This window comes from Carlito syrichta, unplaced genomic scaffold (assembly GCF_000164805.1).
Source record: "Carlito syrichta isolate Samal-C Ts95f unplaced genomic scaffold, Tarsius_syrichta-2.0.1 Scaffold303749, whole genome shotgun sequence".
NCBI lineage: Eukaryota > Metazoa > Chordata > Mammalia > Primates > Tarsiidae > Carlito > Carlito syrichta.
The window spans coordinates 227,986-253,739 of NW_007247845.1; the positions used below are offsets into that span (position 1 = coordinate 227,986).

The window sequence follows — 25,754 nt, forward strand, 5'->3', positions numbered from 1 at the left end:
TGTGGTCTATTGTTTTTATCTGTTTCAGTATAGGCCTCTCTCTCTATTTGTTGGCACACTCGTTTGTTTCCCCCGTGACTCCTCTATCTCTCCACTCCCCTCTTCAACCCACTATCTGCTCCATTCTCTCCCCTCTGCTAACCACATTTTATTTCAGGGAGGAAACCTACAGCCTCACTGCATGGACAGATTCCAGGGCAGTGGGAAGTGGGTTCCACATTATCCACACACCTGTCAGTGAAGACCAGGACCTGCAGACAGATTTTGAATCACAGCTCTCCCCTTAAGTAAATCTCAAAACTGCAAAAAGGACCACCTCCAACCTACAGTGCAACTTCAGAATTGAACAAAGTAAGAGGACATACATAAACAATAGGAGATTGAACAAACAGAAGTAAAACTTATCCCTTTACCCCTGAATAACAGAATTAAAGAAGACGGTGACGTGGAGGGAAGGAAAAAGTAGGGAGGGGGAAAAACCGCACAAATGAAGAAAAACCAAAAGAAGAATATAGGTGTCACACAGACCCCTGGGAAATCAGACACTGAGAAAACAGATTCTGGAACACAAACAATGAAGAGCCCCCAGAATGACTGGTTACATGCAACAAACCCAGACATCAAGACATTAATGGAGAGAATTAAAAAAATTGAGGAGAGGCAAGAGGAAAATAGAAAGGAGCTGATGTCAGAAATGACAGCAGTAAATAATACTGTGATGGAAATGAACAACAGACTAATAAGCATGGAAAGCAGAATCAGCCAAGCAGAAGAAAGAATCTCAGAGCTCGAAGACCAAAACACAGAACTAACCCAAACTGTCAAAAGCATAGAAAAGAAGCTCAAAAAGACAGAACAAAAACTGCAAGAGATGAATGATCACTTCAAGAGACCAAACCTAAAAGTAATTGGGCTTCCTGAGGCAGAGAGAGAAACAGAAGCCACACTGGAACAAACATTTCATGAAATCATTCAAGTAAACTTCCCTCATCTCATTAAGGATGAAAAAATTCAAACACAAGAGATTCAGAGAACCCCTGCAAGACAACAAATGAGAAGAACAACTCCCAGACACATAATAATTCACCTAAACATAGTAGCTATAAAAGAAAAAATCCTAAAGGCAGCAAGAGAAAAAGACCAGACTACCTACCAGGGAAAACCAATTAGAATAGCAGCAGATTTATCCACAGAAACCCTTCAGGTCAGGAGAGCCCGGAGCCCTATCTTCAAAGTTCTAAAAGAGAAACAATTTCAACCAAGAATAACCTACCCAGCCAAACTAAGCTTCATTAGTGAGGGAGAATTGAAATCTTTTCCAGATATCCAATCCCTAAGAACCTACGCTGCCACCAGACCACCTCTACAAGAAACACTTAAGAAAGTACTGAACACAGAAGAAAAAGAAAAAAGAACAACAGTATTCTTCACAAGAGTACAGACAAAAGATTAAAAACACACATGAACCAACTCCAAAACCCAAAGAAAGATAACAAACAAGCAGGAACAACTCTGTAAGAACCTTATGACAGGGATCAATTCTTGCATTTCAATTATTAGCCTAAATGTGAACGGACTAAATGCACCACTGAAAAGACATAGAATGGCAAAATGGATAAAATATCATCAGGCAACAATCTATTGCCTTCAAGAGACTCACCTCACTAGAAAGGACACCCACAGACTCAAAGTAAGAGGATGGGAAACAAACTTTCAGGCGAATGGAATACAAAAGAAAGGAGGAGTAGCGATCTTAATTTCAGACAAAATACCCTTCAAGCTATTAAAAATCAAAAAAGATACAGAAGGCCACTACATAATGATAAAAGGCTCAATCCATCAACAAGAAATATCTATTCTAAACACATATACACCCAACATAGGTGCGCCAACTTTCATAAAGCAACTTCTTCGAAAACTAAAGAAAGATATCGACTCTAACACTATCATAACTGGGGACTTTAATACCCCACTCACAACCCTAGACAGATCATCAGGACAAAAAATCAGCAAGGAGATCCGGAACCTCAACGTGACTTTGGACCAAATGGACTTAATTGATACCTACAGAACACTCCATCCAAAGACCACAGAATATACATTCTACTCATCACCACATGGAACGTATTCTAAGATTGACCACGTAATTGGCCATAAATCAAGCATAAGCAAATTTAAAAGGACTGAAATTCTACCATGCACCTTCTCGAACCACAGTGGAATAAAAATAAACATTGACTCCAACAAAGTCCCCCCAAAACCCACAAAGACATGAACACTAAACAGCATGATGCTAAACAACTCCTGGGTCAATGATGAAATCAAAACAGGGATCAAAAGATACCTGGAAACAAATGAAAATGAAGAAACATTTTACCAAAATCTCTGGGATGCCTTGAAAGCTGTAGTAAGAGGGGAATTTATATCCCTACAAACACACATGAAGAAAATGGAAGGAACAGAAATTCACAACCTAACAAGCCACCTAAAGAAGCTGGAAAAGCAAGACCACAAAAACCCTAATTTCAGCAGAAGAATCCAGATCACGAAAATAAAAGCCCAAATCCAGGACATAGAAGACAAAAAGATCATACAAAAAAATCAATGAAACAAAAAGTTGGTTCTTCGAAAGGATAAACAAGATCGATGGTTCCCTAGCTAGACTGACCAAGAAAAAACATGAAAAAAATCAAATAAGCACAATCAGAAACACAAAAGATGAAGTCACATCTGACCCTGAAGAAATACAAAAGATCATTAGAGACTACTACGTACACTTGTATGGAAACAAACATGAAAACCTTAAGGAAATGGAGGACTTGCTGACATCACACAACCTACCTAGGTTGGAACAAGAAGAAATTGAGACCCTAAATAGACCAATAACAATCAAGGAAATCGACTACGTAATAAGAAAACTTCCTACAAAAAAAAGCCCTGGTACAGATGGCTTTCCAGCAGAATTCTACAAGACATTCAAGGAGGAGCTGATACCAATCCTACTGAAGGTATTCCAGGCGATTGAAAAAGATGGAACTCTCCCCACATCATTTTACGAAGCCAACATCACATTGATACCCAAGCCAGGTAAAGATCCAACAAAGAAAGAGAACTACAGTCCAATATCTTTGATGAACATAGATGCTAAAATTCTCAACAAGATCCTAGCAAACCGGATTCAGCAATACATCTCAATAATCATCCACCATGACCAAGTAGGCTTCATTCCTGGCATGCAAGGCTGGTTCAACATTCGTAAAACCATAAATGTAATTAAATACATCAACAGATGTCAAAACAAAAACCACATGATCATATCATTAGATGCAGAAAAAGCTTTTGATAAAATCCAGCACCCCTTCTTGATAAAAACCCTTGAACATCTAGGCATACGGGGAACATACCTCAAAATAGTAAAAGCCATCTACGAGAAACCCACAACCAGCATACTCCTAAATGGATAAAAATTGGAACCATTTCCCCTGAAAACTGGAACTAGACAAGGATGCCCACTCTCTCCCCTCCTGTTCAACATAGTATTGGAAGTCCTGGCTAGAGCAATCAGAGAAGAGGAGGCAATCAGAGGTATTCAAATAGGAAAAGAGGCAGTCAACTTATCTCTCTATGCAGATGATATGATTGTGTACCTTGAAAACCCAAGAGAATCTGTCAAAAGCCTCCTTACATTGATAAAGGCCTTTGGCAAAGTCTCAGGATACAAAATAAATGTACAAAAGACAATCGCATTTCTCTACACCAATAATAAACAAACAGAAACCCAAATAAAAAACACAATTCCATTCACAATAGCCACCAAAAAAATGAAATACCTTGGCATCTTCCTAACCAGAGACGTGAAAGACCTCTACAATGAAAACTGCAAAACACTGTTCAAAGAAATCAAAGCTGATATGAACAAGTGGAAAAATATCCCATGCTCATGGATCGGAAGAATCAACATTGTGAAGATGACCATCTTACCTAAGGCAATCTACAAATTCAATGCAATACCCATTAAATTACCAACAACATTCTTCTCAGACCTAGAAAAAATAACATAGGAATTCATATGGAAACACAACGTCCAAGAATAGCCAGAACAATCCTCAGCAAAAAAAAACAAAGCAGGTGGTATCACAATACCAGACTTCAAACTTTACTATAAAGCTACAATCATCAAATCAGCCTGGTATTGGTACAAAAACAGGCATATAGATCAATGGAACAGAATTGAGATTCCAGAAGCAAAACCTCAATTTCTCAACCCTGATCTTCAACAAAGCTTCCACTACCCACTATGGGGAGAGGAGAACCTATTCAGTAAATGGTGCTGGGAAAACTGACTGACCACATGCAGAAGATTGAAACAGGACCCCTATCTATCCCCATGCACAAAGGTTAACTCCAAATGGATCAGAGACCTAACTGTAAAACCTCAAACCATAAGAACCTTAGAAAAGGAAGGAAATACCCTCATGGAAATCGGAACTGGCATCCAATTCCTGTACAAAACCTGAAACCCACAGGTCATAAGAGAGAAGATAGACAAATGGGACCTTACTAAACTGACAAGCTTCTGCAAAGCCAAAGAAACCATCAAGAGAGCAGGGAGACAGCCTACAGACTGGGAAAAAGTATTTGCCAACTCTAGGTCTGACAAAGGCTTAACATCCTGGATCTACAAGGAACTGAAATGTACTGAAAAGAAGAAAACAAACCACCCCATTATAAAATGGGCAAAAGATATGAACAGACACTTCACAAAAGAAGACATCCAAGCAGCCAACAAACACATGAAGAAATGCTCAACCTCACTAATCATCAGGGAGATGCAAATCAAAACCACACTGAGATACCACCTAACTCCAGTCAGAATGGCAATTATCAACAACTCAAAAAATAACAGCTGCTGGAGAGGGTGTGGTGAAAAGCGAACACTTCTACACTGTTGGTGGGAGTGTAAACTAGTGCAACCTCTGTGGAAAGCAGTGTGGCGATTCCTAAAAGCTCTAAATATCGACCTTCCATATGATCCCTCAATCCCCCTACTGGGAATATACCCTGAAGTACTCAAATCACTCTATAAAAAAGATACCTGCACATGTATGTTTATCGCAGCATTGTTCACAATAGCAAGAATCTGGAAACAACCATCCTGCTCATCAAAAGAGGACTGAATTTTAAAAATGTGGTACATATACACGATTCAATACTATGTAGCCATAAAAAAGAACAAAATCATGAATTTCGCAGCAACCTGGATGGAACTAGAGTCTATAATACTGAGTGACCTCTCACAGAAACAAAGATCCGAGTATCACATGTTCTCACTCATATAATGGACCTTGAACACCCAATGTAATACTATAAGAAAATGACTGATGGTACTGGGAAACTATGGGGGGGAGGAGGATGGGATTAACAGTAGCAAATATCTGTCTGGGGATGGGAAAACACCTCTTATCAACAGGGTGCCTGAATGAAACGTAATTGTATACCTAACCCTTAACTGTACCCCACAAAACCATAATAAAAAATTAATAAAATATATATATATATACATATATATATATATTTAAGAATGGTTTTCATCCAAAAATCTGTGCTCTGTGTAATCCAAATGAATGAATGAGAATTAGGCCAAGTTTTCCTTTAATTGATTCAATTAAGTAAATTTATTATGTTTTAGATAAGTTAAAAGCCAATATATAAAAGCTTGCTGCAATTAACTTTTTAAGAGCCAAGAGAATAAGCAGAGTATTCTCTGGATCTTGTGCCCAGAAATAGTTTCAGGTGTTAATTTCATCTCCACTTCCAAAATATATTCTAATATTTCATACAAAGCCATGGATGCAAAAGTTGATGGAATAATGAGGAGGCCTCTAAACATTCTTCACTGAAACTGTTCTCTTGGGCTGGGAGAGCAGCCCAAACTTCCCTCCCAGAAGCATATCTCCACAAAGACCACGAGCTGGAGGCAACTGGCCAAGTCTCCCTGACAAATCTCAGCTGTTACCTAATTACCCTCATTTGTTTTGCTTTAAAAAGCTAGGGAATTCCCTTAGTTCTCTGCTCTAATGTTGGCAGGAAAGAGACCTGGCCCAAGTCATGTAGATTGGTTTGGATAACAGCATGCTTTCGGCTTCAGGGGCCCCTGGGAGGTCTGTAAGTAATTAAACTCCTCTAGAGTTTACAGAATCCCAGTCAATGTAAGGAAGTATGATGTGAGCTGCTGTCTCTAACACCAGCCCGTCACAATCTAAAGTTTCCATCAAACTCTTTCGGATTCAGACAGTGATCTAAGAAGTTGCTTGCCTCATTGTAACTATATGCCATGTAAGAAAACATTATTGGCCATGTATGGATTAGTGTATTTGATTAATTGGCTGACATTTAAGAGACAACAGTTAAAAGACGGCACTGTAATCCCAGCACTTTGGAAGGCTAAAGTGAGAAGACTGCAGAGAGAAAGAGACAGACACACAAACAGAGAGAGAGAGGAGAGAGAGAGAGAGAGAGAGAGAGAGAGAGAGAGAGAGAGAGAGAGAGAGAGAGGAAGGAGAGGGACACAAGACAGACAAGTTTTTTTGTTTGTTTGTTTTAAGGGTAAGTTTAATTATTTTATTTTTTTCAATTTTTTCTTTTTTTTAATGTTTTATTTTAAAGATGTGGGGTACAATTCAGGGTTAGGTATACAAGTGGATACCATACAGGTAAAGTTTGGGCCTCCCTTTGGTCCCCCTTTGCCTAGTTTGAGATCAGGTAAGAAAGATAAATTTTAATGAGGAAAACATAAAAAAGGTACACATTACAGGGCTAGGGCAGTGTATTAGTCAGAGTTTTCTGGAGATACAGGACACACTACACACACACACACACACACACACACGGAGGGAGACTGAGATATTTATTTTGAGGAATTGGCTCACAGTCTTGTGAAGGCTAAGTCCCATGATTTGCCACCTATAACCTGGAGAAAAAAGGCCAGTGATGTAGTTCAGGAGAAGCCCAAAGGCTGAGAACTGGAAGGCTAATGGTTCCAGACCCAGCAAAGGAGACCAATATCTAGTTCCAACAGTCAGGCAGAGAGTACATTCTCCCTTTCTCCACCTCTTTGTTCTATTCAGGACCTCAATGGGTTGTAAGATACCTACCCAAACAGGGAAGGGCAATCAGCTTTACTCAGTGAACTAACTCAAATGTCAGCCTTACAGACTCACAGACTCACCCAAAATAATGTTTATAATGTTTATCTTAATATCTGAGTCCCTATGATCCAATCAAGCTGATACATAATATTAACCATCACAGGCAGGCTTCGATAGAAATGTATAACCAGGAGAAAACATCAATATGGAAACAGAGAGACTCAAGAATAAGATGAGGAAGCAGGAATCACCATCTCTGTTCCCCTCACAATTATCCGGGATTTAACCTTGAGTTTAAGGTCTTTGCAGTACTTGGTGTGAAAGAGGATATTTGAAGACCCAAGAGAAAGTCCCCACAGGGTTCAGTTGAAGATTTTCAGGCTCACAAAGCCAGTTAGTAACCACTGAGATGCACTTTGCAGAATGGAAGGGAGGAACTAATGAAAAGTACATATCAGCTGAGAGCTCAATTTTTCTACAAACAAGTTAATGTCATTGAACTCCCTTAGCCTCAGTTCCCTCACCTATAAAATGGAGTTAACAGCAACTTATTAGGGTTGTTGTGAAGATTATCATAATGACTGATGACTAATAAACACATAATAAATGTGAGATGCTATTAATCATTGGTATGATAAATACACATAAACACTGTGAAAGCTGGCATGTTGGCCAATGTCAACATCTCACACTCAAGGGCTAATATTCAACACATATTTTACAAAGAGCTAATCTTTGTTTAGTTGACAAACATTAGATCAACTACTAGGACATGGGGACAAAAATGTGATCCATTGATTATCAACTGACCCTCTGTAAAGAAAGTACAAAAATACGGTTAAATAGTAAGAATAAGATCTAGTGTTTGGTAGCACAATAGTGCAGTTATAGTTAACAATAATTTATTGGATATTTCAACATAACTAGATTTGGAATATTATCAACACAATAAAATGATAAATGCTTGAGTTGGGAGTATCCCAACTATGTTGATTTGATCGTTACACATTGTATGTTTCTATCAAAATATCACATGGATACCATAAATATATACAGTTATTATGTGCCCATAACAATTAAAGACTTAAATTAATTAATGCAAGGAAGCACACAACAATGTGGGTATTTGCCAGCTCCGCACTTGTCATAAATTTGTTTAATGCAATTGCTTTCTTAGCATCAATTTTTAGGACTGACAAGTTATTTGAAACGTAGTCATAACCCATCACCCTTGGCCTAGTTAAAACTTCCTCTCACTGTGTGGGTGGTTGTGATATTATCCCACTTGTTCTCCAGCTCACTAACCCAAAATCCAAGATATGCCATAACTGCTGGCCACACAGAACCTAATGGTCAACATCAGGGTCAACGTGTCTTCTGTAAACTAACCAATCCACAGCCCTCTGGAGAAAAACCAAGGGATAACCATAGACCTTAATAATAATAGTCCTACAGCTTCTCTCTCTGTCTAGCTCTCTACCTGATGGTTGTCATCTTTAGACTTCCCATCAGCACTCCTAAACTCTCAGGGAGGGACCTGTGAGTAATAATTTCCTCTGTTTCATGAGTTTTGATTTCTCCTCCTCTTGCATCTCACCTGACCAACACACCCCTACCTCAAGGAGAGTCGGGGCTCTCCTTGAGAGTGCCTGTCTTGGCTTGAGAGTGCCTGTCTTGACAAAGAGGCCTTAAAATCAAATTAGAAAGAAACCAAAGCAACAGAAATCACTTAAACCTAAGCATCTATATGTCCTTAAATATCCCATTTGTAAACTAAGGTGATCTGTGGATTACTTTTCTCTACAAGTTTGCTGGATTTTTGGTGCCAACAGTAAGCACTGAGTACTAAAGAGTATGTAAGAGAGAGCTTGTGGGCATGATATATATTTCTTTGACAAGATTCTATAACCATTTACAATGATTTGGGTATTATTTCACATTGAGCATACTTTTCCACACTAATAGCACACAGAATTGGCTAGATAATTCAATTTTCCAACATGTTTGAAAACAGCAATTCTCAACATGTGGAACCAGACACCCACTGTACAAGAATCACCTGGTAGGCAGCTTAAAAACCTCTCTTCACTCTGCATCCCAAACCAACACATAACAAGAATCTCTTGAAAGGGGGGGCCAAGGAATCTTCATATTTAATAAGCTCCCTAGATAATTCTTATTCAGAGTGAACTTTGGAAAACACTAGGTTGAAGATATGGGTGGTACGGTTACTTGATAGCAATCACTTTGCCTTCGAACTCCATTGGTGACACTTCGTCAAAATGTAGGATCTTCCTTTACTTTAAGAACAATTTTGCTAATATAATCATTCTAAAAATAAAATACCTTTTAATGCTTTCAGGTCAGTACTGCGTATTCAATTTAATTGTCGATGACTAAAGAGGAAAAACACAAGGAAAAAAGTTCCAGTTGTTTCAAGGCTGTGCTTCCTATTTCAGAGTACACGTTGAAGCAGGGAGCTTCTCAGTACCAACACTACTACAGGTATAGTTCTGAGACAAGCTGTTCCTTGTGGGTCCTCATCGTTCCTATAAGGATGTACTTCCTGCATCATGCTCAGCACAGCATGCTGTGGCATGAGCCTGGCAAACCTAGGGTGGTGCACATGCAGTGATGATGTTACAATCATTTCTCACCTAGGTAACTACTAGCTTTTCCCCAGCTAAGTAACCATTCTCATCCAATGAACAATGGTCATTTTTGGTGATTCTTTTATTTTCCTCTACATTATGTGTGCTCTGATCATATTTATTAAAATGCAATCTTATGTCTATTAAACCCAATAAGAAAAATTAGTCATATCTATTATATGTTTTTTTCACTTCATTTTTCTTATAATTCACTCATTACATTTTTTTAACCATGGCTACGTGACAGAAGAAGAAAAAGATTTCTTCACCAAATATGTAAAGCAAAGCATTTTTCTAGACCATGCTTTTTTAACCAAATTCAGAAAAAACATGGCTCCAGTTTAGTGTTTTCTCACCTGCAAAACAGTCAAGGGTTGGATAAGATCATCCAGGAGATTCTGCAGTTCTGTGATTCTCTGAGGAGACATTTTTTTCTCCCCATCCTGGAGGTGGACTATTCACTTTGTGAATTATCCATGACAACCTTTGTGTGTACAGCTGATTTTCTGCTGTCTCTCATTACAGCTCTGAGCCTCCTCTCCTGCTGTGAGACCGTGTGGGCTCAAAGAATAAAGATTAATAACCACCTAATCAAAATATAATTAAGAAAAGACAATTTGGCCCCCAAAATATTACATAATGCATGTCAAAGATAAACTCCAGATATTTTCTTACCATCTGTTCTTTTGGATGACCACTTTTTCCCTCTACTAGAACAGATGTAATTCCTTTTCATCTTGGCTTTTTTGTTGAAGTTCCAAAGACTCAACAGAACTGTTTTCAGCAAATCTATTTTCTGATCCTTGTCATCTTCTCTCACTTTCCATTTCACATTAACCATAGTAAAATTTGCTTTTACATTTTATTGATGATCACATCGTATCTGTTAGCTTATATTGCATTAGCAGGTTTAAATGTTTTTTTTTTTTAATTTAACCCAGTAGAAACTTAAAAAGCAAAATATAAGTTAAAAAAATTATTTTCTTTCTCCAGAGAACTTGAATTTTTCAAACATTGTTTTGTTGAAGACAAAACAAGTTAGTTTAAAGAATGATCCAATTAAATAAGCTTCTGGGTTGGTTCTCAAAGTCTGCATGTTTTACATGTAATATCTAACAAGGTATTTCACTGTAAGTTTAGAGTGAATAAGAAACAACATCACAACATGCATTAGTGTTTTCAAAATGTGCTGACCCTCTGAACGTGTCCAAATGGCTTCTTTGTGTACTGTTACAGACCATCTGGCTAGCTGCAGATAAACAAGTTTCAACATATGGGCCACAGCACATACACGACTCTGCTCCACTAGTGCAGAAAATTAAGAAAAGGTAACTCTCTTGATACGAGTAGCTCATGCATGAGAAGCAGCACCATGTAGTGGAAGGGTTTGCCCTGAAGGGCACACACAAGAGCTTAATTCCAGTTCTCTCTCTTTCACTCACTGGGCATGCCACTTGATCATGCCTAATCTCCTCTATTACCTCATATAAATTTTTAAAAGGTGCCAGTCAATACTGGTTCCTTCTTCCTTCCCTCCCTTTCTCCCCTTCCCATTAAGACATACCTATTACATGCCTACCACGTATATGTTCCTAGCATGGTGCTAGGTAATAAGTATATCACTGAGGAAAATAGATATGGTCCCTGCCCTTGAAGAATTACTGGAAAACAATGAAGACATACATCAAATAAGTGAGAGCAGGAAGAATATTCCAGACCAAAGGGGAAAGCATGTGTGGAGGTCCTGAGATAAGAGGGAGCATTTACAATTTTTTAAAAATTCAAGATCTGGCCGGGCTTGGTGGCTCAGCCTATAATCCCGAACCTTTGGAAGGCTGAGGCGAGTGGATTGCCTGAGCCCGTGGGTTCGAGACCCGCCTGGGAAGTGAGACCTCATCTCTACAATAAATCAAAAAATCATCTGGGCGTGGTAGCGCATGCCTGTAATTCTGGCTACTTGGAAGGCTGAGGCGGAAGGATCACCGGAGCCCAGCAGGTCGAGGCTGCGGTGGCTGGGAGCGGCCACTGCACTCCAGTCTGGGTGACAGAGTGAGACTCCAACTCAAAAAAAAAAAAAATTCAAGATTTGTCAACATTTATAGCCATTAAATTGAAAACTCAGCCGACAATTAAAATGCTGAAAGGAAGATGCCCACCATCTCCAGATGCTAACTCAGAAAATAATTATATTAGCATAAACTGTGTGGAAAATTGCCTGCATTTTCTATTTATACTGTTGATCTTATGACTGCAATCAATGAACCTGATAAAACTTCATGAAAATATGATTATCAAATACATATACAAGCCTCTCAAGCACATGACACCATGGTAAATGCTTTGAATTATGAAACATTTCCTACAAAACCTAGGAACTCTGAGTGCCTCCTGTTTAATATTTATAGAATAACACGAAACACTAAGGCAACAGTGATTCCATTCTCTCTTATGAGTAAGTACTTTACTTCCCAAGCATGGTTTCCCAACACTCAGTCTTGCCAGAAGATGACAGCTGATACCCTAGAGTGAGAAGAGAGATTAGTCATAATAGTTGTTCTGGCTTGAACCGTCCTAAAATATATATATAATGTTTACTTCAATGATTTTCCCAACTCTTAGTTAAAACAAAAGCCGTGCCTTTGGCACAAATTATGTCATATGTGAAATGCTATTGTTTATTTTTCTCTTTCCCTTTCAACTTCTACATTTTCCTTTCACGTGGCTGCTGAAATTTAAAGCACAGCGTATACCCGAAGTCCAGAATCTGCACCTAGAATGAAGCAGGGAGTTGGATAATCAGATATTCAAATCAGGAAAGTTAAACAGTCAATTTGAATAACGAGGGTCCGAATAAAAAATTAAATGCCCAGGAGTCGTGACTGATGCCTATAATCCAGCACTTTGGGAGGTCAAGGCAGGAGGATTGTTTGAACCCAAGAGTTTGAGACCAGCCTGGGCAACATAGCGAGACATCATCTCTACAAAAAAATTTAAAAATTAGTCAAGTGTGGTGCCATGTGCCTATAGTGTCAGCTACTTAGGAGGCCAAGACAGAAGGACTGCCTGAGCCCAGGAGGTTGAGGCTGTGGTGAGCCATGATTGTGCCGCTGCACAATCTGGGTGACAGCCTGGGTGACACAGTGAGACTCCAAAAAAAAAAAAAAAGAGTAAACATACTAGAAAACATGAATCAAGCCAAGTTACAACGCCCTGTCTTATACTATAGGAAAGAAAGCTATCACTCCCTGCAACGTGCTAGAACACTTACTATACGATAGTGTGACAATCTCAGATATGTCCACCTCCCACCTGATGGCAAACTCCCCAAATGCAAGGACTGCACCATACCCACCTCTGGGCCCTTAATGCCTGCAGGACAGAATGTGGCAGGAGCCCAGTCAATGCCTATTCCTCAAATCAAGAAATGATTTGAAAAATGAAAAGTTTAAAAATGAAAAGTTACTAAGTGGATGAGTCATCACGATGAAATGCAATTAATCACAGAACTGTCTCAGCTACCTGTCAGGATTTTAGCAAACATGTTTGTCCTGCCATTTTTGTACACCAACATGTATGAAGTAAGACCTTGAATTAAAAACCTTTACTTAAGTTGCTTTAGTTCAGCTACAAATAAACTTTATTTGATGTCATGTAATAAAACATTTTTTCAAGTTTAACAATATGTATCTGACCATAAATAATCATTTAAATTATGAATATAAGTATATACGGTCACTTTAGCAAATCTGCGGCTCAGGAATTTGTACAAGCTTTGTCTGAAAGGACAGTGCTCTCCTTCCCTTTCAGGAAAGGCAGTCCTTCCCATGTCTGGTATGAAGCAATGTCAATGAAAGTTGGAAGAAGTCCATAATCCACATTGGAATTCCACATTATCCTGTGAAAGGACAGCTTTCTTTATTGTAGGAAAATAATATTCTCTGTCAGTTCTCTCTAATCAAATCAAGGATTGCACTCATTTTCCCCCCCTTGCAGGTACAAGTTCTCCTCTTTTCTGATCTCCTGTCTTCTGTCTCCTTAGTGCATACTGATTATAAAGTACTAGTCTTTTAAAAAAATGCTATCTGCAAAATGATCTTTTCTGTTTCCTTACCTGCCCTTAATGTCTACCATTTGGGGTGGGGGCAGTGGGGGAGTGAGAGGACAAAATTTCTTAGGTACACATTTGATTTAAGATACAGAGAACACAAAAACAAATTCTCTAGAAGCAACAGAATGGTGCTCTGGATCCTTTCCCAAGAGTGGTCCAGGTGACCTCCGATTCACACATTTCAGTTGAATACAACATGGTTCAACGAGAATGAACATGTTTATGCCCCATCTCCAGAAGCATCACAAGTTTTCATGGAAAATCCATTATTCCCACACTCCTGCCATATAACACACGGTTATGGACCAGACTATGGGTCCACTGCACCCTTATATAAAATGAGAGTCAAAAACATGCCAGTCATCATGTTAATTACAATGCAGTTAGGTAGCAATCACGCATCACCCAGATAAAAATTCTCCCAGAAGGCAAACCCTTCACCTCTCAGGACCTCTCAGAAGTATGAACACAAGAAAAAGCTTTACTCAGGTTTTAGGCTTCTCTCCGTCCTGAGATCTGTTCCTGAGTTATACCATAACAATATGTGAGTTGACAGAGAAAGTACATTGATGGGAAAGTCACAAGGACCCTGCAGAAAAGCCAAACTATTTGACAGAAGCTCGAAACAAACACTGCTCTGGGAAATCATTTGTATTAGTGAATGATGGGATTCTGTTTTCTAACATGGACATGCAACATATTCAACACTATGCTTTACCGCAGTTTGCTTGGAAAAACCCTTCTGTCATACAACAAAATACATTCTGTCTCATGAATGATTCCTGAATATGTACCACACCGCCTAGACTCAGAAGCACGGGAAGTGTGCGCTGGAACTTTCTCCTGATTGCATGGAATGGACATACGCAAAGCACCAGAAACTGCTTCCTTTCTGGAACTCAGTTCTGTGTCTGTGCTTTCTGCTGAGATGATCTGGCTGTCTTAAACTGAGAACACACAACAGCACTGATCCACAGAAAAAAAAAAAAAAGAAGAGGTCACCGTCTCTCTCAGAAGATACTTTTTACAACAGATCACACTGTTTGTCACATTTCGACCATCCCAAGAAAGGACAGAAGCCGCGTTCCATTCTGCAGTCTTGGCAAATGATTTTGTTCTGCTTCCACCTCTGTTTTGCCTTGTTTATTTCATCTCCATTATTCCGCTTTCAATCATGAATCATGACCTTTTTTTCTACAGTAGTCAGAGTTTTGTCTGTAAGAAACAGAGAGAGAGAGACAAGAAAATGATTTAGCAGAGCCGTAAATGGGAGTTTTCATTTTGTGGTGGGTGGATTTAATTTTTATAGCAGTCAGTAATTTGAATCATTTGTGGCTTCTACGGGATGATGAGTGTCTTTAAAGGGAAAGGAAAAGCACTGTGGCCCTTTTCACAAATTTTGTAACTTCTACAAGTTGCCAAAGGCTTAATATATTTGCAAATCAGCCCCAAATAACCCATTTAGAAATTCACTTATTTAATACAGCTGTAGCCAAAAATGACTCTGCTGTCAACAATCCTTGCAAAATACTATATAGCACTTGCCATTCTTGAAAAGAATAATGACTAAAAAATCATGACTACCAGTGAGAAGGATTCTCCCCTTCAAACATAGGAAGGTGTGTTATAGTAAGCTATGTGTACAGAGACCAGGAAGCCCTACTTCCCTCTCTCCCTCCCAGACTCACAGAAGTAGCATGAGCCATGGAGAAGGGTCAGCCGATGGCCCAGAAAACGTCTCTTTCTCCTGGTAGAGAGTCACACTCCCCTAACTGGACACCTCCATAGGCCTCGACTTACCACACTACATCAGGAGCTTAAAAGTTAGGCCTGTGAAGTCCCAGGGCCTGGAACTGAACTCTGAGTCTCAGCTTCCCTGCCCCATTTAAAGCATCACCCCGCTCACTTGGCTGTCTTGCCTTAGTCCCACCCCTCTTCCTCTGATATCTGCCCCCTCTTTAGATGGGTGACTCAATGGATGGATTTTCCTGGTGACATGGTCTCTGGCTTTGCCCCTCAGCCTCACACAATGGCGCTAATGACAAGGGCCACACTCTAGACATACTAGTGCTCCAGGCTCCCAAGTATCTGAAAGTGGGGACTGGAAACTGGCTGTGCTCCCAGTTGTGCTCCACAGACACTATCCCTAGGCTGGATCCTCTGCCTCTTCTTGGCACAGAGGAGAGACTGTGCGTCCTCTGCATCCCAGTGGGCTCAGCTCACCCAACTGGTACTGAATTCCTCCAAGCCACAGCACTGTCTCTAACATCTCCCTTGCCTCATCACCCACCGGCCAGCCAGTTGTGATGGTCTAGCCAGTCCAAAACCCAAACATCTCAGACACCCTTTGCCACTCTCCTGGTCTCAACACCCTCCTGGTGCGGGCCCCTAATAGACCTCCCTTCTCCTGTGAAGCCCTGGTCTCAGTCCTGTTCAGACACCCTTGTCTCCCTCCCCAACTCCTGCCCCTTGGCCCTCTGTGATTACCCCAGGCTACCCAGCTTGCCAGTGTTGCTGAACACATGTCCCAGGCTCCTTGTTCACTCCATTCACATCTGTGCCCCTCTGTCCATGCTGTCACCTATGCTTTGAGCAGACTCCCCCACTACTATTCCTTCTGGTTAAAAGCCTACTCCTTCCTCAAGAACCACTTCAAATACCCCCTCCTTCTTGATTTCCACCATGAACATTTTCTTCCTAAGAATGTCTTCCCAAGACTTAGTTTTCCTCTGTCTTCCTCTGCACTGTGTGATTTTGTACTGTGCTATGTGTATCTATTATTTACCAGGAAAACAAAAATATATATATTGGAAAAAGCAAGACAGGGCAACCACCTGCCTTTCCCACTTTAGAAAGATGTTACAAAGTTAAACTGTAGGCAATTGAAAAGCATGAAGCACATAACCTTATTATTACTAGTTGATGATTTAACAAAAAAATAAAGTCCTTAAAGCTAGCTGATGAGGAGGAGGAAAATACCTCTGTGGGGAAGAAAAGTCCAGGAAATAGCAAACTTTTTGTTTATTGCTGATTTCGGTCTTTAAGGTAGTATCCCATCACAGATACCCAGGGTTCCAGGAGCCTTGATGCCTCTTCCCAATTATTTCTGGGATCCATTTCACTTTATTTTTCTAAATTACTGGTTTCCACACAGAAAGGGGAGCATCTCTCTAAACTCGAGAGCTTCAGCACAAACCCTGAAGCACTATATTGGCAGAATTCATGGCAGAAACCCAAGGTTACTCTGCTGCAAGCCGCCACTAAGAACCACTGCAGTTGACAGGGATTATAAGAGGCTCTTTGAAGAGAGAGACAATACGATCACCAAGGAAAAAGGGGGCAGCAGGAAAGGAAGAGCTGCTTCAAAACACTTTCATGACATTCTCTTATATAGATGTATTTTAGAAATCACTCTTCAATATTGTTCATAAACAGTGTCAAAGAACAAAATTCACCAAAACATAATATTTAAAAGCAATTTACAGCAATTCAAAGCAAATTCATAGTCATTAAATTAGAAAGAATTCCTAATTTATCACACTTGATCTTGCATTACCAATCGTTGAATACTTGTGAAAAGAATTAAAATTGATAGTAGTAAATCAAAATTACCAGTGCAAAAGTATTCACCGCTTTTTTCCCTCTATTCACTCCATTACCCCAAGGAAAATTCTCGAGTGCCTGCTGGACTCCTGAGGCTCGGGTTATGCTGATCAAAAGAATGGGAAGAAATGTTTAAATATTTGGGAGTATCAACACACAGTCTAGTAGATTGTTTACAAAGAAAAAAAAAGAAAACTATTACGCAGGAGAAAAAGTATTAAAGCCAAGAAGGCAAAGAGTGAAGAGAAAAAGTAAAACAGATTAGAACCTCCAACAGCCAGATAAGAAGGAAAAGGCTGCAGGAATTAGAGATGCTCAGAGTCTTTTTTGTGGCCACAGGATAAGTGAGAGCTAGAGAGAGAGGCGGGGGAACAAAGAGTTCCAAGAAGGTGAGCTGTGATTTGGATACCTGTGTCATCCTTCCAGAGACTCCAGAGGATGTAATGTCATTCCCAATAGAGTTATTAGTTGTTTTGGACTAACCAACTAGTGTTTAGTTGAATGTAGTTGTGTAGATTATGGACTGTGTGGGTTATTACCCTGGTTATGGATCTTCTACCAGACACCACTACCACTTCAACCACTAAACTAAGAGCTTCTAGAGACTAGGACTGTTGCCTATCCATCTTTCTATCCCTATCATGCCCGGCACCATGCCTTGTGCATGGTAGACCCTCAAATGTTTCTGAGGAAAACAAGCCAACTACCTTCTGATTCATCCACACAGTGCCACTGAATCAGTCTTCACCACTGGGTTTCCTCCGTTCCCCTACTTGTAGGTTGACTGATGACTCCTTCTGTTGATACCAGGGTTTCTCAACTTTAGCACTATGGACTGGATCATTCTTTGTTCATGGGCGACTGACCTGTGTATTATACAATCTTTAGCAGCGTCCCTGGCCTCTACCCAGTAGATTCCAGCAGTGGCCCCACCCCACTTGTGATTAGCACAAAACGTCTCCAGACATTGCCTAGTATCTCCAAAATAACCCCTGGTTAAAAGCCACTTATCAATGCTAAAAATCCAAATTCTTGGAGCTGACATAGAACATCCTTCAGAACTTTATCTCTTTCCTATGTTGATCTCCACCAGTTTTCTTACCCCAATGTTTAGCTTCAGTCCTTTGCATGAACTCCTACACTGGTGCCTCTACAAAACATGTCCCATTCACCTGCAATACCATGGCTGCTGCTCTCCTTTAGGGATACATTCCTTGGCCACTTTCCTGGACATAATCAAGCCCACATCCTCCAGGAAGTCTTCCCTGAACAGGGTTCATGTAAGCTCTGACTTATTATCCTTTCCTTTGAATCCTACAGCATTTCCTGTCTCCACCATTCCTCACTACAAGAAGGGTGAGTGTGCATCTGTCCTTAGTTTATTCAGGCTGCTAGAACAAAACATCATAAATTGGGTAGCTTATAAACAACAGAAATGTATTTCTTATGGTTCGAGGGGCCAGGAAGTCCAAGATCAAGGCACCAGAAGATCTACAGCCAAACTCGGTGGCTCAGCCTGTAATCCCGCGCCTTTGGGAGGCTGAGGTGAGTGGATTGCCTGAGTCCGCGGGTTCGAGACCCACCTGGGCAGTGAGACCTCATCTCTACAATAAATCAAAAAATCAGCCGGGCGTGGTAGCGCATGCCTGTAATTCCGGCTACTCGGAAGGCTGAGGCAGAAGGATCGCCAGAGCCCAGCAGGCGAGGCTGTGGTGGCCGGGAGTGGCCACTGCACTCCAGTCTGGGCGACAGAGTGAGACTCCAACTCAAAAAAAAAAAAAAAGAAGATCTGGTGTCTGGGGAGGGCTTGTTATCTGCTTCCTAGATGGTGCCCTCTAGCCGTATCCCTCACATGGCAGAAGGAGTGACCACGCCTCCTCGGGTCTCTTAGAAGCCCTCATGACATAATCACTTCTTAAAGGATTCACATTTTAATGCTACTGCATGGGGAATTAAGTTTCAACACATGAATTTGGGGAGAGGGGACACAAACATTTAGACCACAGCACATATGTCTGTGTTTATGCATGGTGTCTCCCACGGAAATATATGAACGAGGACGGGAAAGACATCAAACATTTTCTGTGTCCTCCTCAATGCATGACAGCCACAGAATAGCTCTGTCACTAGAAACTTCCCCAAGTCGATGAATATTTTTAGGCCAGTCGTCCTAAATAGTTTGAATATCCTATAATTATAAATTCAAACTCAGAGAGATGTGAAAGGGGGACAGCAGACTATGTGTGCCAAATCCCACTGGCAGCCTCTTTTTTGTAAATAAACTTTTATTGGTACATAAGCATTTAATGTGTTTACTTCTGTAGAGGACAATGGCAGAGACAAGTACTTTCAACAGAGCCCATAATAGGCTGGCAGAGCTTAAATACTTACTATTTGGCCTTTCACAGTAAAAGTTTGCCGACCTCTGTCTTAGACTAACAGGAAAACAACATCCAAGCCTCCAGACTAGCTAAAGATACAAAGGCAAACATCCTTGGACTTTATGTTAGCTGATTTATTGCTATAAATGTATTCCACAGTCGCCTGAAAGTTAAAAGTACTTTTGAACACAGACTTTCTAGGCTCAATGCAGCTCTCTCATTCTCTAAAGGGATGGCTGAGGGGAAACAGCATCTGACCCCTCCAAGTCCTTGTTTTGTTCTTTTCAGAATGGAGATGAAGAAAACCAACCGATCACAACATTTTGAGGATTAAGTGATAAAATTCACATACAGAGCTCAGCATTGTTCCTGAGGGTGAGTCTTCAGCAAATGTGGGCTGTTATTTTTTACTTTGGAAAACCTGTTTTTGTTACAGCATCCTAAAAATTATCATTTTGCAATCTATCTGATTTACCTGTGCATTATTACCTGAAGTAATCAATAGAGTTATCCTCAAGTTCTTTGGCTGTATAGGGAGTATGCAAATATGGCAGTGTTTTCTAGGTCAGGACTTTGTTCTTTCCGAGTTTGCCACCGGCTGCTTAACTGGACTCCTCCCCTCAGTCTTTCCCTTAGTCTGGTCTTCTCACTATGGCCAGAGAGACCTTCCCGAAACACATCTCTCAGTTCAGATACTCCTGGGAACTGAAACCAACGTGCCTGCGTTCTACTGTGCTAAACAATCCTGGGAACAGGCAAAATAACCTAGCTACTTGTTTTAAGATAGAGTTGCTTTGGCTGAGCTCAGTGGCTCAGCCCGTAATCCTAGCACTTTGGGAGGCCGAGGCACGTGGATTGCCTGAGCCTGAGGGTTCAAGACTCAGGCAACTTGGCGAGACCTCATCTCTACAATAAATCAAAAATTAGTCAGATGTTAGTCAGATGTGGCAGCGCGTGCCTGTAGTTCTGGCTACTTGGAAGGCTGAGGCGGAAGGATCACCAGAGCCCAGCAGGTTGAGGCTGCAGTATCCGGAAGCATGCCACTTCACTCGCGTCTGGGCGACAGAGTGAGACTCCAACTCAAAAAAAAAGAAAAGAAAAGAAAAGATATAGTTGCTGCCAGAAGGAAAGATTGCATACCAACTGAAATCACTTACTTATCAAGACTAACAGTTTGCTCATTATTACTTGCTTCAGGTCAGGCACACTAGCTCATACCTGTAATCCCAGCACTTTGGGAAGCCAAGGTGAGAGGATTGCTTGAGGCCAGTAGTTCAAGACCAGCCTGGGCAACATGGCAAGACCTTGTCTCTACAAAATATCAAAAAAAAATTAGCTAGACATAGTGGTGCACACCTGGAGTCCAAACTACTCGGGAGGCTGAGGAGGAAGGATCGCGCGAGCCCAGGAGGTCAAGGCTGCAGTGAGCCATGATCATGCCACTATACTCCTGTCTGGGTGACAAAATGAGACTCTGTCTAAAAATTATGAAAATAAATTAAAAATAAACTTGCTTCAAAGCCCTCATCTAGCTGCACCCACCAATTCAAAGCTATTATGTCAGAAACTCTGCCCAGTCCTCACTAATTCCCAATCTTAAAATTTACCCAGCCCAGCAGGACGCAGTGGCTCATGCCTGTAATCCCAGAACTTTGGGAGGTGGAGGCAAGAGGGTTGCCTGAGCTCAGGGGTTCAAGACCATCCTGAGCAACATGGCAAGACCTCGTCTCTATAATAAATCACGAAATTAGCCAGGTGTGGAGGTACATACCTGTAGTTCCAGCTACTTGGAAGGTTGAACCAGAAGGATCACCTGAGCCCAGCAGGTCGAGGCTATGGTGGCCATGAGTGTACCACTACACTACAGCCTGGGAGATGGAGTGAGACTCTGACTCAAAAAAAAAAAAAATCATCTAGCCCAAGCCCTAAAACTTTATCAACATCCTTGCCTTACTTCCCTCATCTGAGAAACTATCAGGACTCTGTGTCCTCCCATGGTACGCAAAGTCTAATAAGCTTAACATACTTAGAGTAGCATGTTATTCCTGTCGTCTTCTTAGAGAGCTGATGGCTACAATCCCGGCTCAGACACCTTCGGCAGCTCTTCATGACCAAAATTATTTGACAAGTAGTGCTCCATAATGGTCAAAAGCATATGCACTGGTCTCATTCACACCACAGGGACCACTGAGGGACTATATGCCCTCAGGGCAGACACTTTATGTCCCTGAGCTTCACAATGTTCTTCTGAAAATTAGGGCTGCTAGAAGCACCTGTTCTGCAGGCTGCATGGTGTACAGCATGTAGCAGGTGTTCAATAATTGTTAGTAGTTACAATTTTTATGTATCATCTGTTATGGGTCAGGCACTGCACTGGTTTCTGCAAAAAGAAATCTGAAAAAGACACAGCTCCTTCTCTGAAGGAATTCAGAAGCCAGTGGGCAAACCCCAGCAGTCAATTCAATAGACTCTTACAAGTCTAAGATCTTGGGGGTTGTTCATGCTACATGTTCTAGGACCTAAATTTGTATTTTTTTTTGGAGTTGGAGTCGGAGTCTCACTTGTCGCCCAGGCTAGAGTGCAGTGGCATGCTCATGGCCACCCCAGCGTCAACCTGCTGGGCTCTGGTGATCCTTCCACCTCAGCCTTCCAAGTAGCTGGAACTATAGGTGTACACAACCACACCTGGCTAATTTTTGATTTATTGTAGAGACAAGGTCTCGCCAAGTTGCCCAGGTTGGCCTCAAACGCGCAGACTCAACCAAGTCACCCACCTCAGCCTCCCCAGGGCTGGGATGACAGTCTGAGCCACCGAGTCTGGCCTGTATTCTTTTTTTAAATGCTACTTTTTACATCGTGAACAATTTAATAGGTACAACAGATTGTGAGTAGTAGAAGCAAGAATGAGTATCTTTGAAGCTACATCCAGCTCAAGAATTAGCACAGCTATAGTCTTCCAGCTTAAAGTTGAAAGATAAAGTTGTAAGATTAAGTTGTAAGATAAAGGCAGACCACTTACACGAAAAAATGTGCAGCACTAGGATTCAGGTGACGTGGGATGTAGACTTCATTGCAACACTAGCTAAGTGGAAGACACCTCACTCAGCAAATCTCAGTTGCCTCTTCTGTCACATGAAGGCACTGGACAAGATGGCCAGGAAGGTCCCTCTCAGCTAGAGAGTTCCCTGGTTCTCTGGTCTATTCCTTCCTGCCAGGCCCAGGGGAGAGGAATGCCTCCTTCTCTCTCGTACCTGACACTAATCTGCTCACTCTCACCTGCACCTGCCAACTTTCCATTCCAAGTCTCTCTTCCCTTGGCTTTCAAACATGATGGTATCTCCTATGCCTCAAATTTAAAATAAAGTCCTCATTAGACCTCCTGATGACTCTAGCTACTATACTGTCTCCTTCCTTCTTTACGAAGCCAAAATGTTAACACATGGGTCACTGTGAAACTTCCATTTCCTTATCATCATCAGCCCTTGGCCATCCTTTTTCAGATCCCAACACCTATCTGTAATTGCTTCCTGGAAAGCCCCTAAGGCCTCCTAGACAAACTCAGCAACTCTTTATCAAACTCAGCAACTCTTTATGAGTCCTCCACTGCCAAGACGGCCAGCAGCACTTCCCCGAAAGTTCCCATGGCTTTTAAGACCTTGTCCAGGCCTGGCATCTCCCCCACCCACCACTCTCCGTTTTCGTGGCTGCTTCCTTTTAGTCCACGTGAACGTCACTGCGTACTGGAAAGATCTTTGGGGCTTCCTTTCACCAAAGACAAATGTATCAGTGAAAGAGGAGGCCATCAAAACAGTTTTACTGGAGGAAAGGATATTAGGAATTAAAACGATAATCTTGCAGGAATTCAGATACAAGAACAGAGTCTGGATATCATTTACGGAGTGGGAAGTACCACCTCCCTTGTTGTCAATCACATGGATCATCATGCATCAGCAAATCAGTCTCACCTTGCAATCCAACTAAGTACCTATCTTTGGCTTTTGGAATCTGACTGGGTGGGAGACTGGCGTCCGTACTATTGTGAATTCAGACCTGACGTGTTCGGTGGAGAAAAAGCTAGCTACGGATGCAGGAGAAGCTGTGATGCCCGTCGAGAAGGTGCATAAAAGGGCGGAGGGGATAAGAGGAAAACAGTGATAAATGACCTTACAGCACAAACTCGGCTCTCTCGGGCCTCTCGGCAAGCTTCAGGGCCTCGTGCATGCCCGCGGCTGAGAGCTTGCGGTTGATATTCCGGTACTGGCACTGGAGCAGGCTGCGATAGGTGGTCCTCAGGTCCCGGTTGAAGAAGGCATATATAAAAGGGTTAATGAGGGAGTTTGCATAGCCCAGCCACAGGAATGTCCTCTCCACCCACAGCGGGATGCAGCTGCAGGCAGTGCCGCAGATGAAGGGCCGGGCCGTGGAGAGGAGGAAGAAGGGTAGCCAGCACACGGTGAAGGCCCCCACGATGATGCCCAAGGTGGTGGCTGCTTTCTGTTCCCTCTTAAAGATGGAGATGTTTTTCCTTTCGTGCTTGAGGAGTCTCGAAAGGTTCGCACACTCTTCCACCTCCTTCTGGATCTTCACCATGCCGTTCAGGACCACGATGCTGTCCGGCTGCACACGAGGGAAGCCGGGGAACTTGTGCTTGGCAGCGCTCTTCCTGGCGGCCTTGTAGATCTGGTAATACATGAACAGCATGACCGACATGGGGATATAAAACGCCACGGCGGTGGAGTAGATGGTGTAGCCGAAGTCCTGGCTGATCAGGCACACCTTGTCATCGTTCACGTTCTGAGCCCATCCGAAGAGCGGGGGGAGGGTGATAGAGGCAGAGAGGAGCCAGACAGAGAGGATCATCTTGGCCATGCACTTCCCATTCTGCCTCACCGGGTACGTGAGGGGCCTTGTGATCCCGAGGTACCTGGCAGAGACACGGAAAGATTACCGGTGAACACTGGGATCAGAACTGGGGAACCGAGGGAGTCCTGCCAGACAGGCCCCGGGGGCCAGTCCCCACAGCAGCCCTTCCAGGGAGGCATCATCATCCCCACTATGCAGAAAGGTAAACTAAGGCTCCAGGATGGTTCTTGTTTTATTCCAGGCCACTGCAGTCAGCCAGAGGCACTGCCAGGAGGCAGCCCGAGAGCCCTCTGGCTCTAAAGTTAATGGGTGCTTTTTTCATACCTTGTAGCTGCTCACAATCCATGAAACCAAGGAACTGAAGTTTAACTCCCCGCCTTAACCGCAGTCACCAAAACCAGCCAGGAACAAGACAGCCGCCTTGATATGGGATGTCGTGACTCATCCTCAAAAATTAACCAAGGTCTGCCATGCTCTGATATGATCTACCCACGGGTCTCCTCAGCTGTCCTAATTTAGGCCAGTTTGATTTTATTTCCATTTCCCCTCTGCACTGTAGCAATCGCATTTCTTTAAGATCACAGACATCTGTGAGACTGTTTGGAAACCCTAGGGTTTTGGAATGGAAAGTAAAAGGATGACCTTTTTTTTTTTCTTTTAGCCCAAGAAAATTCCCCTACAACAGCAATATCAGAGGACAATCTGTAAAGTAAAAACGGTCTGCCTTGTCCCACCAGTTCTGAGGAAGACCACAAGAAAGAGCACAATTCTGAAACGTGTTAGGAAAATCCAACATTTTCTCTGTGTTTAGTTCTTACAGGGAATAAATATTTCTCTATGTCTGTTATCAAGGGTTTATAATGTGAAAGTGCCTTTGCAAACAGACTAAGCATTCACAGTGAGGTGTTTTGCCAAATGCTCAGTACTTTATGCTGGGTTTTCATCTACATTAAACAGTCTTACCTTCTATACTGGGAAAGACGTAAAGAATACTTAGTAG

At 41.8% G+C, this 25,754-nt stretch overlaps 1 protein-coding gene across 1 annotated transcript in view; it reads right to left on the reverse strand.

The window, feature by feature from the left end:
* Window positions 1–13,388: 13,388 nt before the first annotated feature.
* The window catches only part of HTR7 (5-hydroxytryptamine receptor 7), a 91,897-nt gene continuing 79,531 nt past the window's right edge, over window positions 13,389–25,754 (reverse strand). Inside the window, exons 2-3 of the mRNA XM_008059169.1 lie at window positions 24,060–24,815; window positions 13,389–15,122 (exon numbers count right to left, since the gene is read on the reverse strand). Of these exons, the coding sequence (XP_008057360.1) occupies window positions 15,080–15,122; window positions 24,060–24,815 (799 nt within the window). The 3' untranslated portion in view covers window positions 13,389–15,079. The remainder of the gene's footprint in view (window positions 15,123–24,059; window positions 24,816–25,754) is intronic.